Source organism: Rhododendron vialii, chromosome 2a, assembly GCF_030253575.1.
Source record: "Rhododendron vialii isolate Sample 1 chromosome 2a, ASM3025357v1".
Classification (NCBI taxonomy): Eukaryota; Viridiplantae; Streptophyta; class Magnoliopsida; order Ericales; family Ericaceae; genus Rhododendron; species Rhododendron vialii.
The window spans coordinates 35,363,167-35,381,865 of NC_080558.1; the positions used below are offsets into that span (position 1 = coordinate 35,363,167).

The 18,699-nt window shown below is 36.5% G+C and overlaps 1 protein-coding gene across 1 annotated transcript; it reads right to left on the reverse strand.

Moving 5' to 3' along the window:
• Positions 1–17,126: 17,126 nt before the first annotated feature.
• On the reverse strand, positions 17,127–18,041 carry LOC131316175 (uncharacterized). Its single transcript, XM_058345457.1, has 4 exons — positions 17,883–18,041; positions 17,720–17,780; positions 17,466–17,597; positions 17,127–17,342 (listed from the first exon to the last, which is right to left on the reverse strand). The coding sequence occupies exons 1-4, from the start codon at positions 17,969–17,971 to the stop codon at positions 17,193–17,195; spliced, it is 432 nt and encodes a 143-aa protein (XP_058201440.1). The 5' UTR covers positions 17,972–18,041; the 3' UTR covers positions 17,127–17,192.
• Between the last annotated feature and the right edge of the window lie 658 nt (positions 18,042–18,699).

An 18,699-nucleotide genomic window follows, 5' to 3' on the forward strand; every position in this document is an offset into this window, starting at 1 on the left:
GAATACGCCACACTAAATATTTGTACCATCTATCTCGACGTGCTGTATGTTTACAAAAGAAAAATACAACCTCAAAAATACGGGTCTCTACACTAATAGACTCAAAAAAATTATGGCAACGATTAAACAAGCACATCAAAATAAATGGTCTTGATCATCATGATTGTAATGCGGTCATGTGACAAGACCTTAGTTTAGAGACAATGAGGTTGAACATATAGGTTTTAAAGGAAGTTGCTGAGTCATTTTTTTCTATTGATTGATCTGAACTTACATCTTATCGGATTCTATAAATGTCGCCAAATCGATGATAACCAGATGTCAGCAACCACATGATTAGAACAAATTCAATGCTTCTAGAGGCAATTAAGTCTTATATTGCACCACTCGAGCCCCGCTTGAGGTATTCTTTTGCAATCGGAATCGTGTACCTTTTGCATAATATCAATAACATCATTTTGACCAAGAAATGGTCTATCGCGTATCGATAGACACTTGATCGAATGTAAAATAATATTACAATAATGAATTTGTGTCCCAATGAAGGATAATCCTATCCTCGATAGACCCAAAAAAATTAATTGTGATTAAATCAACAATCACAACAATATCTATTAGTGTTATCAGCAATTTTCGGATACTAACAAACCATTAGAGTCTGTATTTCTTTTTTGGGTTTGGGAGGTGGAGTGTAGTTTGTTGAGTCTAGATACTCCGCCCAGTAGTTCAAGATTCGTTGATAAAGTCTTCGCCATGCAAATCTTCTTAAGTCCATCTCGAAAAGGTACAAGCATTTGCATTTCATGTTATATCTAGACTAATATTTTTCCATGCATAATATGATTTTTAATGTCTTATCATTTGGAAATTAATCTTTATTTAGGATGCTAGGATGCTTAGACATTAGTCTTTTAGCTTGCCTTTGAGAGTAGTAGGAGAATTTTTTTGAAGGCATGACAATGCATTGGTTGGCCCTTGTGTGAAAGTGGAAATTTTTCTAAGCCAAAAGTGTCCAGTAGCCTAGCGTATCAAAGGTGCTTGCAAAGGGAGCCAATGCATGGACACGCGCTTGCATCAGGATCAAGCTCTCTCCAAGCGCCATTCAAAGTGTTCTTGAATTTAGAATTAATTTTAAGTATCTGGTTGAATGGTGCTCACAAGGCGAGATCTAGCCCCAACACATGCCTGCAAAATGACCGAGCGCTTGCCTTTCCAACCTTCCTATTGGCTGGGCTTAGGTCAACGTACTTGCAGCTATAAATACATATTTTTCTCCCATATATGATAGAACTTTGCATAAACCCACTTAGAGAGAGAGAGAGAGAGAGAGAGAGAGAGAGAGAGAGAGAGAGAGAGAGAGCGAGCGCTTTCCTCATATATACATGTGGTTCCTTATGCATTTGAGATGATTTTAGTTCATTGTTTGATCATCTTTTTGTTAATTTAGGGCTATACTTTAATATCTAATGTATATGTTCTAAATTGATTCTTTGTCCTAAATCTTCATCCCACTCTCATATCATACGTACACTTGGGCTTTTATTACACTTTGATGATTAAAATCTTGTACTTGAGCATCTTTTGTCAATCTAGAAAAATACTCTAAGTAATAATGTATTCTCTCTGGTTTGAAAGCTTACTTAGGAGATTTACTCTATCATCTCATATCTCATGTAAATTATATTTTGGAAGATGAAAATATAACTTTAATTGTAAATCTTCTGACTTTGGCGAATGTGATGGATTTTATAACTTTCTCTTTTGCATTACTACGAAATGTCGGGTTGTAATTGAGTGGACTATTAGTTCGAAATATGTTGGCTTTTGTAAATGACATGGCCGGGCATGACAATTATGGGTAATTATATAAGAAGATGTTGACATTTTAATTATGAGAAAGTTATTATTTTTATGTTTAAAATTGAGAGCATGACAACAAAGGGCTTGTGGGAGTGGGAGATTAGATTTCTAAAAAATCATACTTGGTTAACATGTATATGAAAATATCAGTATAATTATAGAAAGACAAGACATGTATATTATTAGGGCTCATTACAATTTTTTTTTTTAAATCAAAACCAATTGAATATATATATTGGAATTTTTTTTTACTATATTTAGGCATACTATTTTACTTTAAAATTAATATAGACTTATTCTATAGTTGTTGGTGCTTTTGTATTATTTTAGCTGAAAGTCGTACAAAATTATGTAATTTTGAGACCTATGCCTAGTTGTGACTTAAGACAATACTTTTCAATATAATGATTTGGCTAGTTTTATAGTTTCTATGATTGTGATGGTATTAAAAATGTCTTCAATTTTTGTTATTGAATTAAATAATTAGTTCATTTAAAACATTGGAAAGTATATAATTTTATGTAAATATTAAAAAAAATAAAAGTGTTAACCCGAACCTAGCATGATTTTAAGCAAGTTGGGTTAATGTCAAGATATTTGACATGTTAATATTAACAGATGTTTCTAATATGAACTCGAAAAGATACAAAATCCAAAATGACATGACATGAACACAACATGATGCCCATCCCTAACCAAAACAATAGGTTACACCACTAGTATATACAAAAAAATGAAATGACATGACACGATTTTAGAGGTGTTAGAGCAATTTCAACCTGTGCCGAAAGTGATGTGGATGGAAAACAATCCATTTTGGCAACAACTTTTAGCCCAACCCAGCTGCCTTTTATCATGCCAAAACTTACATGGCTTTGAAGTTCCAAGCCTGCCAATTTTGACAATCACCTCCTCCCATGCCAAATATCAAAATTGACAGTTAGGATTTTGAAATGTGCCTGTTCGAATTTTTTCCTTTAAAAGTTTGAGCTCTATTTTTTTTCCCTATAAATGTAGATTTGAATAAAAAATATTTTCTCATTGACACCATAGATTCTGCATACTCTCAACTTCCTTTCTTTTCTACGCAACAATCTCAATATCCTAGTGAGATATCACAATCCCAATATTCTATTGAGATATCACAACTTGAAAGTGATGAAACTCCAATTACGAAACCTACTACGGTTCGAGGTACCTGCTTTACTTTGGAAGAGGACCCGTCTTCTCATGAGTGCGGGCTTAACGCAAGTGTGAATGCCATTTATGGAAATGAGCAAAAAAGTGGATCTTTTTTGAAAACTGGGAGAATTCTACCACCAGAATAAAAATGACATTTAGAGCGATCGTTCCGAAAAAATGTTGGGTCAACGATGGCAAAAAATCCAAAAATCTGTCAACAAATTCTGTGGATGTCTTGCTACCATTAATCCAAGAAGCGAAAGTGGCGGCGAAACTGAACAAACTAAGGTAATATTAAATACATACGGTAAACATATAGATACACTATATTTATTAATTCTTTGATTTTTTTTACATGTTTATATTTTCAGATTGGGGACGGGAAAGAATTTTACAAACGGACGTATGGCCCAGCCTTTAAACTAGATCACGGTTGGTTATTGTTGTGAGATCAACCAAAAATGGGTGGAAACAGTAGCGGAGCCAAAAAATGGGGAGATAATGCCCGGCCAGTCCTACTTTTTTAGTTTATGAATGGACAGATCCTTGACAAATAAGTGCATGTTCTCCCTAGGTCCCTTGCGAAAACCTCCCATGCGCCTGCCCTTTTTCCCTCTCTTTTCTCTCCCTACCATGTGCCCACTACGCACAAGTATTGCCAACTCTCTCTCTCTCTCTCATGCGTCATCTCCATTCCCACACACACACACACACTCTCTCTCTCTCTCTCTCTCTCTCTCTCATTATAATCCTATAATATTTGTAACTTTTTTTTGTAATATCTATTTTTATAAAATTTATATATTTGAAATCTTCTCGGCAATATGTATCAAATAAGACTAATATTGAGTGTGAAATTATGTGTAAAAAAATAATTTTTAAGTGTAGGTTCTTTTTTTTTTTTTGGTGTTCTACACTATGGATTGTTAATTGAGAATTTACACCGTTTTTTTTTTTATAGGCAAAAGTAACTTTTATTAAGGGAAAAGGGGAGGGGAATCCAACAAAAAGTTGGACAAATACAGCCAAATGGGACAAGCCCAACCTCAAAGGGACACAGCCCAGAACACCAGAAGGCCTAGAAGCCCAGATAAAACAATACAAGCACAACCCCAAATGGGACCAAAACACCCAGATCTAAACAATTAAGCCCAAAATCAAGAAAACCCTAAACCTAACTCACTCATCTGTGCACATCCAGCAACCCCACCCGCCGCCGCCCGCAGCATTAGACAGCAACCACCATCCAAACCGATCATTGCCCACGCTCCACCACACCGCCACCGGTAAACCAATGGACAGATCCGTGACCCCTCCCACTGCCGTGGAAGCATCACAACCGTGAAGCAAGAACCACACCACCCAACAGTGATATGGCGGACGCACAACGCCATCCATCAACATCACCGCATGCCCACCCAAGCCGTTAGGCGCACTCTGGAGAACCGAGCAGAAAACCGAAGGGGAGAGCAAACAAGCAGCTTGACGAACGAGATCAAGGGAAACAAAGGGTAAACAAGAGTCGGATGCACACAAACCAGCAAACTAGGGGGTCGAAAAAATAGAGGGAGAAAGAGAGAGACGAAGAGAACCAGAGATCTTTACCGTTGCCGCCCTCGACGCCAACCAAAAGCCCTCGAAAACGACCGCTGAGTGGCCGCCGATTCGGTACCCACAAACGATCAGAAGGAAAATGGATGTCGAGAGCCATAACCCCAGCCAAAACCACCAGCGCTGCCGCCTCACGCCATCTCTGTTACAGATGCCTACCGGTTTTGTGAATAAAAGAGAAAGCCCAGATCAGAAATTGAAGGGTGGAGGGGAGGAGAGATGGACAGAGAAAGACCAGAAAGGGAGAGAGAAAAGAGAAGGGAAATGGAGGGGGGAGGAGGAGGCACAACGCCGACAAGGGCGGCGCCCCCCCCCCCCGGACTAAACCAAGATGGGGTGACTGGTTCTAGAGAGAGGACAGAGAAAAGTTAGAGAGAGAGCAATTTTCAATATGGCCTATTTTTAATTGTTTAAGAATTTACACCGTTAGTTGCAAATTTACGCTATTAATTATTAATTGAACATTATCAACTGTTAATTATCATTTTTTTGACTTTAAACATTATTACCTATTAATTACCATTGTTAATTGAACATTATTAACTGTTAATTATCATTTTTTTGAATAAAACTTTATTAATTGTCAATTACCATTCTTAATTGAACATAATTAATAGTTAATTACCATTGTTAACTTTAAATTTAAACTGTTAATTAGAAATTTAGACAAAAAAATGAACATCAAAAAAATTAAAAAAAAATTACATTTTTATAATTTTATATCCAATATTTTAGATCTCTACGAGTAAATTTTAAGCTTTAAAATTAGAGGAGGACTAAAGGAGAGAGTAGAAAGAGAGAGTGAGAGATGGAAGAGAGAGGAGAGAGTGGGTCAAACGGGAAAAGAGAGTGTGAGGAGAAAAATAATGCGGTAAAGTGGTGCGCGCACAGGAGCGGAGAGAGAGTGGAAGATTGGGCACGTGCAATAGGACTCTATGGGAAAAATACTTGTGCGAATTTGTGCACAAGGACCTGATGGGACATAATCCACTCCCATAGGACCGGCCTAGAAGAACCCCAAAAATGGGGACAGGAGGGGCACTATTAATCATAGGCTTGAAAATATTTCTTCCCACTCAAGCACGAAATTAATTCAAATCCAAATTTTAGAGGCTTTAGAGATGAGTTTTCTGACAAATATTAAAAATAAAAAATTTTACATGATATCTTCAAATTTGTAAAATTTGAAGATATCATAACTATACAATGAAAAGCCTAGCAATCAAATTAGAAATCAACGATTGACCATAGATCCATGACCGGGACAAAGAGTTATTTTTTATATAGAGTTGAGCACATATTTATTAAGGGGTTATTTTCTTAGTTTTTGAGTGTGATAGATTTGATAATTTCTACATGTCAATAGGTCATTAGTGTAATTTTTGAGGGGTTATGAAACCTATCATTGATAGGTAAGGGTATAATTGCAAGATTGGAAAAGTCAGGGGGGTCACGTGACCTTTGTGGGCCTAACGTGGATCTGCCTCTGGGTGGAAATGCAAGAAAATGCTTCTACCAAAACATGTGCAAAGAACTCCAAAACTTTAGTTGGCTACTCGTCTTCTACTCCAAGCTCCTCCATAAAATATCGATGAAGAAGACCTTAACAATAATGTATAGAATCAAACAATAAGACCACTAGGGAGAAAGGCTGAGAAGAGAAAGTTGAAACAAGACAGCATTGAAGAAAGCACACCTATTGCAAATTTGTATCAAAAAATTATAGACGAAAAAAGGCAAAAAGATGAATAGAAAATGGAGCTTTTGAGGCAAAAAATAGAGCAAAATGAAAGGAAGGAACAACTGAAAAGAATAGGGATGTAGATGAAAATCATGAGTGTAGATATGTCTAACATGGAGTATGAGCAAAGGCTATATTATTCCCATAAAAGAATGTAAATTTTGGGAGGAGGACTAAGTAGTAGTGGTAATTGAATTGTATTTTTTTCCTTTTTTAACTACTCAATTGCATTAGGTAGTAGTAGTAATCTTGAGAGGAGGACTAGGTAGTTGTGCTGATTATGTTCAATGGAAATCATATTTTGTTTATTAATTAATGTTTGATGTAGTGAGATTCTATTTTTTAGGTAATAAAAAAATTATTTTAGCAATTCTTTTATTTTAAATTTTTTTACATAAAACACTTGCATAATGGTTAAGTTTGCATGTACAATATATACACACACACACAAAACTTCTAATAAGGGCACCATTACCGTATTACGGTAAGAACGTCCCTTTCCCGACCAATTTGCAATGATCCGAGCCGTTCAATGTGTTCAGAACATGATTGGAGAGGGATAGTTTGATATCAAATAAATAGAATTTGGCATAAGGGTTAGAGAGGAGGCTTTAATGTAAAATTGGAGATGCCGAAATGCCTCATAAGCCTTCAAAAAAAATTGGCACCTCCAATTTGAAGTCAAGAGCTTGAGATGCTCTTACATACTATAATATTTAGTATTGTCAAATGCGGGCGAATGATTGTGGTTCGAAGCTCGTCGGCATACAGTGGTGGTGGTGGTGGTTGCGATCGTGGAGGCATCTTCTTCGTCGGTGTCGTCAGCAGTGGTGGTGGTCGTTGGCGGTGGGTTGGGTGTGGTGTCCCCTTCTTCTCTCTCTCTCTTTGTTCTTCGATAACGGCTGAAGCGTGGGGGGAAATCGGGATGATTTGGAGATTTTTTTTTAGACTGCCCCAAAACAACGTTGTTTTGGGGATGTAGTGACATTCTGTAGTGTGCGTAGCATTATTATTTTTGGTATGCTCTAAAGTGTCAACACTTTTAAGTAATGCGCTACACTCATAGGTTGGCACCTACCTGGCATTCCCATCAAAGCTCGGAATATGGCGCATTTGTAAAATGCGACATATAGCACATTTTTTTAAAAGCATTTTAAGTTACTTTTGGGTTTAATTTCAAAATCGGGCTATTGTTATAAAAATGAAGAACAATAGAACACAGTATATATGAAAAGATGCTTCAGAAACTATAGAGTGGGAGGAATTAGTCTTCACAACTAGCAGAATATTATTGAAATATTTCTTACAACCTTACTAGGAACTGAAGCCCCTATTTATAGATGAAGACCCAAGAACTAATTTGTAATATATAAAAGTTAGAAGGACTAAAGTGTGATGTGCAATTAAATGCACCGCCTCAATATTTCGGCAATTCCACCGGCCATACATGCCCATACATTGCTTCATTTTTAAGGTAAGGATTTTAAATAACATTGCGATGTTGAATATTTCAACCAATTACAACGGCCATTATTCCGTAGTATTTATGATATGAAATTATTGAAACAGTTGACCTGAATGAGAGAGAGCGTAAATATATAGTCTCCATTAACCTCGCTTCCATGTCGTCTTCTTTTTTTCACGGCTCGCTTCCATGTCGACCACCACAAAAAATGGTACTCAGTAGGCCCCGTTCCACATTCCAAAATAAGTACTTAAAAAATAAGGACTTATTTTTTAGCTTAAAAATAATAAGTTTACGAAAATAATTTTTCAATTTTTTTGTAGGGTTTGATAAATCTCATCGAAATCTATCAAACAAGATCAAATTACAAATAAAAACTTATTTTTTAAAAGCGGTAAACTGGAACCCAACCTAAAAAGAAATAAAAAAGAGAAAATTACCGGCAGGAAGTGTGGACCGACCTTAATCACCAACTGGTGGTGACATGAGGGAAAATATTCACCAAGACATGGTATGCCAAGTTGAATTGACAATTATACCCTCCTTATATATATATATATATATATCAGTAAAAAAGCCCTAATACCTCATTCCCTCTCAAATCTGTCCACATTTGCTCTCATCCACTCTCAACTCTCTCTTTCTACCTCTCTGCACGTACAAGCTAGGGCCTCTACACAACTGGTATCTATCTATCTATCTCTCTCTCTCTCTCTCTCTCTCTCTCTGTCCTCCATGCGTGTTTGTGCTGTGTGTGCATTTCCTCTAAAAATCGAAGAAAACCTCACTCCAAACCCTCTCTCTCACACACACACACACACACAGTTGTAGTATCCGGCCATTGAGACAAATTATTGGTTGTTTTACACAAATTTTGGCCCACATTGTTGTGTGAACCTTGATTGAAGGTTTGATAGAAACTACTTTGGTGAGTTTGCTGTATTATGTCCATATTTAGGTCATTGTGTTTGGTTTTGTTATTTCGTACTCTCTATTTAGTTCATGTTGTTGTTTGACATGTGGGTTTGTACTGATACAGAGATGGTGTCACCTAAGTGTTTTGATCTGAACAGAGTTTATGGTTTCCATGGTCAGTATAGAGTTTTGATCTTTATGATTAGGTAACTTTGTCTTTACAGAACATGTATGTGGTTGCACATTTGACCTGCAACCAAAAAACCTGGTAGATATTTGATTAACTTTGGCAAACTTGTAGGTTATTTGGGTATATTTAGTTATTACTGTTACTCTATCGAAGGAACAAGCCATGTTTACTGACTTTACCTGCATAGTTTAACTCTTATAATAATATTAAAGATGAATTGGAATATTGTTTGGAACTCCAAGAATTAGATTATTCTCACGTTTAGTCATTTTTTATGGTAGGGAGTCATGGCATTTAGTTCAAATAGTGGTACTCCAAGTCCTTTGAGGATACGACTTTGCGACCACGACAAGAAAGCGGTAGTGCACACCTCCTAGATGGATTTGAATTCAGGTAGGAGGTTCTTCGGGTGCCCTTACTGGGTTCCTGGTGCGCCAAAGAGGAATGGTCCACACTGCAACTACTTCGAGTTGTTGGATGGTCCCATAGGTGAACAAGAGAAAGTGGTTCGCCGAGCCCAAAGGGACACGAAGATCACTTTATAAGCGTATTGAGGAATATGAGAGCTAGATGGAGGAAAATGAAATTAAGTGTAAAGAACAAGAGACCAAATGTGAGGAGTATGAGAGAAAGATAAAAGAATTTGAGACAGATTAATGATTTAAAGGCGAAGGTGTGGAAAACCATTGGAATGATGTGGGGAGCGTGGGTTGCATGTTCCATTTTTGTTGTGATCCTTTTTGCTATCATGTGAACTGGTCGTGGGTTTGAAAAAAAAAAATTGGGATTGCCTAGTTGAAGGAGCAGTCGTATGCTTTGGTTTTTGAAGTCTGGAAAGCGAAACTAGTAGGTGGTTCCTTTTTGTAAGAAGAACATATAATCAAAACTAATGCTTTGAGTTGAATATAATCAACATTCAGATGGTTTTTATATGTAATATGTGAAGACAATTTTAAGTACTCCAATGTATTCTGTTTATGACATCTTATATTTGCAGACAATATGTAACTAAGTTTAATGTTTTATTGTTGTGGTATCCAGGAAGTATTATGTCAGTGGTATATGAACATTAAATATGTGTGTGGACATGAGTTTTCTCAACATGTATCTATTAGTATTGAAGTGCAAAATTTGCATTTAGTTATCCTTTAATGAGGTATATTTTTGTCAAATTAACATTCCGTCCATAAATAACCGTGTATCATTATATTGACTATCAATTGTTTACTAGTTATATATGAAATCAAAAATATGGTTGTGCAGCCTTGTCGACAACTCTTGATGTGCTTTTGTTATTCTGGTGATGAGTGCATGGTGAATGTGGATGGTGTGTTAGGAAAATATTTGGGTGATGTTTCTGAAGCCATGGTCATCAAAGAGTGCATATCGTTTGACGAATTAGTTAAAAAAGTTTGCTCTCATATGGATATTAGCCATGATGGGAAGACATTATTTTATAGTACTTCTAGGGACAAATCTAAGCATTTGCGTATTAGGGATGAAGATGGTATTGCTATGTTGTTCCATTTAAAGTATTAGGGATGAAGATGGTGTTGCTATGTTGTTCCATTTAAAGTATTAGGGATGAAGACGGTGTTGCTATGTTGTTCCATTTAAAGTATTAGGGATGAAGATAGTGTCGCTATATTGTTCCATTTAAATGACGATGAGATTGACGTTTATGTAGAAGAAGAGACTGTTGTTAACCATTTGCCTTGCAACATAAACAGCAGGTATGTATGCTATAAATTTCATAAGTATATAGAGATATAGTAGGATTTTCGCATATGTATTTTTGTCTTTCATTGAGAGGTGTTTCATTTGCTTTCCTTGTGTAGGGAGTCCAACTTATTAAGTAGCAGCCCCTCCACAGCTGGTGGAGGAATTAGTTCGCCTAGTCAAAGTAGCCTGAGTGTTTGCCACGAAATGGGTTTGGTGTCGTACTCCCAACAGCAAATTGTTTGGGACGGGAATTGTTTGACAACCTTAGCCTGTTTAAGAAGGCTGTTACCCTATTTTCTGCGTTGAACAACTTCACATTCAAGTATTTGGACAATAGTCATTCATATTATAGGTTGGTTTGCATGGTTGATGGCCAGCCATTCAATGACAGACCATCTAGGCACTGCCTCCTTTAGGAAACCAAACCAACTTGTGCCACCAGAACACCTTAGGAGCAGGATTCCTAAAACCCTGCCAAGCAAATTTAATTGAAAATTTGCCAATTGCAGTTAAGGACCAAAAAAGTGAATCGTCTTTCCCTCAAACCTGACTTACCTCAGAGAAGGATGATTTAGGTGCAACATAGAAGTCAGAAAATATGATCTTCCGTAAAAACAAAGTCATAAATCGACATAAATTCAAATAGAGAACAAAGGTAGCATTGTCAACATCAAAAACCATTGCCAAATAGTCAGATTTCAAAGTCATGCCCAGTGAGCACTACTTCTCGTTCAGATTTTAAAGTGACCAAAACCAATAATATTATGAATTGACATGTTGTGTGCAGCGCCAATGCATTCCCATGATATGCACTTCTTCTGAGTTAATACTACTACAATTTATCAAATACAGTTCGATCTTTCTTAAAAAATCATTCCGAAACTTCATGACGAATGCAAGGGTACCCCGTAGTTTTTATCTACACTTCTGTAGTACATCATCCTGCTTATTGTTGTACGGGGATAATATAAACCGCACTAGTAGCCTCTTTCGCATATCAATACCCACTTTAGCCTGCACAGTACAACATGTGTAAATCTCTTAGACAAATTTTTGTTGTGCATATGGTTGATAAATAAGTGTTCGGGTAGTATTTACCTCTAATACACGTGCATTCTTCTTTCCTCCAGTCTAATGCTCCATAAACCTTAAGGTATAAAATCCACAATCGTGTCTGCACCCACGCAAGTGTGTCCCGTTCATAATCATGCAAACATTCCATGGAAAATAAAGATGATAGAAGCACTCGCATGTTACTTTGCTGTGGGACATCTGGGTGATGGATAATCCAATTCTTCCATAGGTAAGACAGTGGCTGTAACAACCCGAATTTTTGCCCTATTTTTTTTTAAATACAAATTTAAAATGTTAAATACTAATTCAATAATTAGTTAGATTAATTAACTAAAATACATTATTGTGTGGATAATTGATATTACTGAAAATCGTATATGAAATATATTATACTTTAGAGATATACATTCATCCATACTCATCCGTTATCATCTCTAACCAAAATTCTATCAAAACAAATCATTCACCTCCCTCCTACACTCCATCACCTCCACCCTTATCCTCCCACACTCCCACCTCTCTATGTTACTCCCCTGAAAGAAATCAAAGCCTCTCCTCATTCCCATAATTTTTTTTCAGCAGAGAACAAGTGGTGTGTGTGTGTGTGTGAGAGAGAGAGAGAGAGAGAGAGAGAGTGGTCATCACCATCATCCTCCACTATTTTCTTCTTCTTTTTTATTTTGTCGAGAGAGAGAGAGGTTGCTGGAGGAAGAGGATAAAGAAGAAGGAAAAAGAAAAAAGGAGAAGGGAGAGAAGAAGAAGCAGGACACCATTTCCGTCAACCTCCTCCGCTTTCGAAATCACCATTTTCATTTGTCCTAGCTAGAACTCCAAGGATCAAGGTAGATTTTTCTTTACCCCTTAACTCTAAGTATATTAGATATGTTCATAATATAATCGTTCTTCAAAACGAACCCCGCAACAAACTATAAACCTGGAGAAAATGTTTCGAACTAGATAATACCTCATGAATGTGACCATATGTTTTTGTCCTTCAAACTCGTTTCTGAAATCGAATCCCAAACCTCATTGAAAATGAATATTGAACTGTTATGGGTTAGATTTTGGGTTGTCAATAACTGTGAACCATCGCTATGTAATGCTAGTCCAAATGATGTTGTATAGATTAATGCATCTTGTATATAACTTCTGTATATTAAGATATATATGTAGATCTAAAAAGGTGATAGATATTTCACTAAGTATAAAAGCAGTAGATTGTAGTACTGGTAAAATTATAACTCAATAGAAGTATAAGTTTGTAACAAATTTTATAAAATGTAGAAGAACAAATTTTTGTTTAAGCATGATGTGGTTTAAATAGAAAAATAAATCTTCTAAGGGAAAAGAGCTAGTATTTCCATAAATTATAAAGTTCAATGAACTGAGATACTAAATTTTGAACTCTGGAGTAAGATAATATTTTCTTAATACTATGTTTGTAGAATTTGTAATCGATCAGCTAAGATTTTCAAAGGTAAACAATACATATGGTCAAAGCTAGTTATTTAAGTCAGAGTATGTTAAAGTATTATATACTCTAATAGATGAGATAGACAAATCATTTTATCATTAATAAGTGTTAGTAGTAAGAACCCTTAACTTAATAACTATCAGAAAAGTAACCCAAGGTTTACGAAATAACTATTCCCTCACCAAATAATAGAATTTACTAAAAAGAACTTATGTGCGAAATCCTAATGAAACCCAAAAGTCACAAAGATAAATCCGAATATTTCATGTGAAATTCTTTTGCCTTTTGAACTGCCAATAATGTTATGCTTCAGTAATTTTTTTATGATATGTTGTTATTGCTAATCAACTTGCAATTTCTTTGGCATCGAAACATATTGAAATTGTTGTGAGGTTAGTTTGGATTTAAGCTCACTGGATGTGGGTGTGCGGCAATTCAGTTATCCTGTTTCTGTAGTTATATTATGATCTGTTTACTCATTATTTGAAATGATTGCTTTGTCGATTGAGCCGAGAACGTAAAAGGGACATTGGGGACATTGGATGAATTGTGGACTTGTAGAAATTATGTAGACGTTACTATGGTTAACAGAAAAAGGAAACAGATGGAAAGTTGTGGGCTTAGCAGGACCTCGAGGGTAACCTGACTGGACCTTGCGTGATCAGGGGTAGCCTGGTAGGACCTTGAGGGCAGCCTGAAAGCCTTGTGTAGCTAGGGTGGCCAAGCAGGACTTCAAGTATTGAGGGTAGCTTAGCAGGACCTTGAGGGTAGCCTGAAGGACCTAGAATTGTGAGAGTAACCTACTAGAACCTCTGGATGTTGAGGGTAGCCTAGTAGGACATGTAAAGTATGTCTAGTGAAATTCTGAGTTTGGAATGTGGTGAATACTGCGGTGTTGGAATGATTATAGAAGTTGAGATTTTGGAATTTATTTAAGTTGATGGTTATATAATGAAATAAGTTTTGTGCTCTTCGATTCTTACCTCCTTTTATTATAAATGTGATTGTTTGTAGAGTAAGGGTTAATGGGTAAGATTTATCTACTGAGTTTCAAAACTCATTATAGTGTCATTGGGCTGGCGTTTCATGCCAGGTAATCAGGAGATCGATGAACATAATCCTCTACAAGATGATCAGTACCAGGGTGAGGACCTCCCAACTGAGGAAGGAGAGTTTGTCGAGCTTTGGATGCCTTACCCTTTGAAGCTCTGTTAATTTTGAGTAATGTTATTTAAATTTCCAATAGTATTATCATATTTGTCAAACCCTGTTTTATTTTTGTTGAGTTGTAAGACAATTAAGTAGTTTTGAATTTAGTATTTGAGATTTTCGTTACTAAACTCTGTTTTAATAAAATTTTACTTCTTAAATCAGTTTTATGAATTATTAAATCAATTAAAAATAATTTAATTAACGTGTCCGAAAACCGGGACGTTATAGTGGTCTTGTCCGTTTCAAAATATTAAACAACGCCGATACCTGACCCTAACAAAATAAATACATTACAAAGTGACAATTAAACTCAGATGTCTGCACAAAGGATAAAATCATTGCACGACAAACAATAAATATGGTTACCACATTCGCAATAGCTGACATCTTTTCTTTACATTTTAAGTTCATCGAATCAAGGACGTCAATACGCTTGTCAACCAGGTTTATAATTACACAAAATCAATGGTCAAATCCGGGCAACAAAATCGATAGAAACAACTACATCCACAATTATTTTGAAATCACATCAGGTCCCCAACCATACAAAAATACATTAGAAATTTATTAAAATAAATAAAATGTAAGACTTACCAAATTACACATCGCCACATCATATCCCAAAATGTTTGGATCAACTTGGTCGTTCAAGACATTCTACATCTGTATTTTTTTAATCTTTAGTAAATTTTCCTACAACGGACAGAAACATAATATAAATTTCCACAAAATTAAAGTCAATGAACAAGTTTGAAACTTCGATCTAAGGTATCTGTTTTAAAATACCACAAATGTGCACGTGAACATGTGCCGTGTCGGAATGGGGACTTCATAATTTTTTGGAGCCTTTCGCTTTTTCCTCTTTCATCAACCAATGAATCATGCTTTCTATGACCTGATAAAGAATGCGAACAAAGCCAAAATGGGACATGAATACATGTAATGAAGACTAAATGTGTAAAAAAAAGTTTGATTGATATTGCATGCAATTTCAATCAAACTTTGTGACCCCTTTTGAAGTATACAATTTTAAAAGTATTATAGTGCAAATTACCAAATTCAACATTCAACCCCTTTCTTTGAACACATTGTGTAAATTAGTCCGCAATGGGTTGAACCTCATGCCATCTATATTAACAAGACCCACCCTGCAAGTCTCAAAATGCACCAAGTTATTTAATTAAACCTTTATAACCGAATAGAAAAACACGGGAGACTACTTTTACAATGTACAAGTTAGTGGTCATACATATCTTTCGATTTTTGTGTTGGTTTCATAACATATGCAATCACTTGACTTTTTTCTTTTGTGTACTTTGATTCTTTCAGCTCCAGTTCTGCCACGTACGATGTCCTTCTAGCTTTACTTGCTTTCATTGTCCTATTACCCCATTTCTTCGATGGTCGAGTCGAAGAGGGTTCTTTTACAACAACTTCTTTATCCACCTCTACCTCAACTTTAACTTGCTCACCTTCTACTTGTTGTTCACCTCCTACTTGAACATGCTTTTCTAGAATGACTTTTTCTTCCACCTCTACTTCTTCCCTCATGTTAACTTTGTGTTCGTCAATTGGCACATCCCTCTGATTTCCATAATTTTGCATAATGGAGGTGTATACAACATCCTCCATCATGTGCTCTAGAGTGTACAACGGCATGTCACAGGTATTCCCAACATAATGAAAACCACTAATCATGTCCTCATTCATTTCATCCATGACAACCCCTTTCCCAACCTTCTTCGAAGTCGAAGTGGAGGTTGAAGGAATTTTGTCACCATTCTCTTCATCGGACGAACACGCATTATCGTCCTTTGGACTCACTATCTCATTCACATCCTTCCCCTTTGAGGGATTTCGGGTTGATGTTTCAAGAACATCACCCATCAAGCTAGCGTCCATGACGATGAGATATTGCACTTGTTGAAGAAACGTTTTCTTTATATCATGTTAACATTTTAGTTGGACGTAACAAGATTAAGTTTTCTCACCGAATGCCGTAAACGAGGCTCAGGGAATTGTCTTGAAATAGGATCTACCAAGTCCAAATTCTCCTCTTTTGCAATTCGTTCGATTATAAGTTTCATTGTCCAAGACTGAATCAATAGAACACCAACATTGCCAACATTCATTCCCATTGGCTTTTTGTCAAAGTATATAAGCTGCAAAGAAAATATTACTTCATAATACAAATAGATTTTAGAACGCTTATACAAATTTATTTTGAAGAAGAATATAGCATGTAGATTACCATTATGAGGAACACATAGCCAGACACACCTAGGCCATCCTTCTTATTATCAACAACCTTCGCATCTCTCTTGTTAAACTGGGTTATTTCCTTTACCAACCAATCCAACACAAATTGTGGCCATGCATATGACGGAGTTTTCGATAAATGATACACCGCTCGGTAAAACTTGGTGGAGGTCACATCCTTTGTGGTTGGACACAATAAGCAAGGCACACGAACAGGACATACGAAGTCTGAAACTTTGCATCCGCTACCCCCGAATGAAAAACTTCTTGCATCATTGCAAATGTCACCCCCCCTCTTTGATTCTTCATCCCCTTCTGCAAACATGTTCCTAATGTGTTTAAAGTGGAAGTCTTCACACTCTGTTGGACTTGGTACAGTTCCAAGGGGTAGCCCTAATACCCTTTCAACATCATTTGGAGTGATTGTATAAACTCTGATCCTCCCGAATTCCAAGGACTTCTTCACAGGGTTAAAGTAGTTAACCAATCAAGATATGAATTCACGGTTCAACAATTTACATTGTAGTGTAAGCATTGAATTGAAACCAAGTGTTTGAACATCAATTTTTTGATCTTTGGTTAAGGACGCATTTTGTTTCACCAATTTCTTGGGTGAACACCTAGTCCAAAATACCGACTGCACATGTGAATAATAAAACCATACATAAAGGGTTGGATATTGAATACGACCATGATTCGGACAAAAATAACATTTTGAACGTAATCATTAACTGTATGAGCAACAAGTGCGAAGCCATACCAACGCAATCGTCCTTTTCTTGTTGGGGACATTCTTCTTAATGCGGGTCTTTGTTTGGTTGGCCACGTCCATGAATGGCGCTTTCTCAGCATCATACATATTATTCCATGCTTCTGCAGCTACTTTGCTATGCTACATAGTTCACACAAAGATTGAGACCCAAAAAGTGAAATAAATATTCCTACTTTTATAATATCAAGCGCTGAAGTTTAAATATCATAAAGTATACAAGTTAGAACTGCATTAACTCTAACCTTTGATACAAAAAACCTCGGACTAGTTTTTGCCTTTCTGTCTTTTTTGATATAGTCGTCACTGCATTTGGAAACGTAGAAAATGCAACATTTTGATAAGGTCAATACAAGGTAGAATTGAACACATCATCCACTTAACTATATCGGTGGTAAACATACGTACAGGAATAACAGATAAGGATTGGTGTTGGTACTTTCTATTGGTGCCTTCGTCCCTTTTCCAGTTCGCGATCGCTTCTGTCCTCTTTTCATCCTTCATTTACAAAAATTTAAACAAACTTTAACCAATTAAGGACCGCATACATTTTTTTTGCTGACAAAATGTGGGGTCATACAATTGTGTGTGTGGTAAATCAATTGTGGGTAGGAATGGCAATGGGGTGGGGTGGGTTTTGATGTACCCCAACCCTAAAATTCCCGAACTCCCCTGATCCCGTCCCGATACCTGACTGGGTAATAAACATTTCCCCCGCCCCTGCCCTTATCGAGTAATGGGTTTACCCACCCCGCCTCGTCCTTTTTTTTTTGGGTCAATTTTTCATCAAAAAATGCAACAATGAAACAATTCATCTGAGGAAAAAAAAACTACAAGAAGTTCAATCCCAAATTTTCTCAACATAACAACAAACATCTCAAAGTCTTTCACTCTGTATTTTTTCGAACTGTGGAACAGAAGCAGTCAATCACTACTATCACTACTATATATTTGTAGGTGGACAAATTCAAGTAATGCTTTGAACAGCACTGGAATGCTGCGGCTTCACGTGCCTCTTGAACGTAACCTTAATTTGTCAATGAAACCCCTGTCCTGCAAAACAGACAAGGAGTGAGTGCACCTTTGCTTCTCGTGGCAAAGGCCCTCCGATGCCTTTGTTAGTATCACGTACTAGCAATCAAACCCTAATTATCAGTAGGAAAGCAAATAGAATGCAGTGTATTGCGTACCTCTCACCTCTAGGTTTACCTCATATTTATAGATT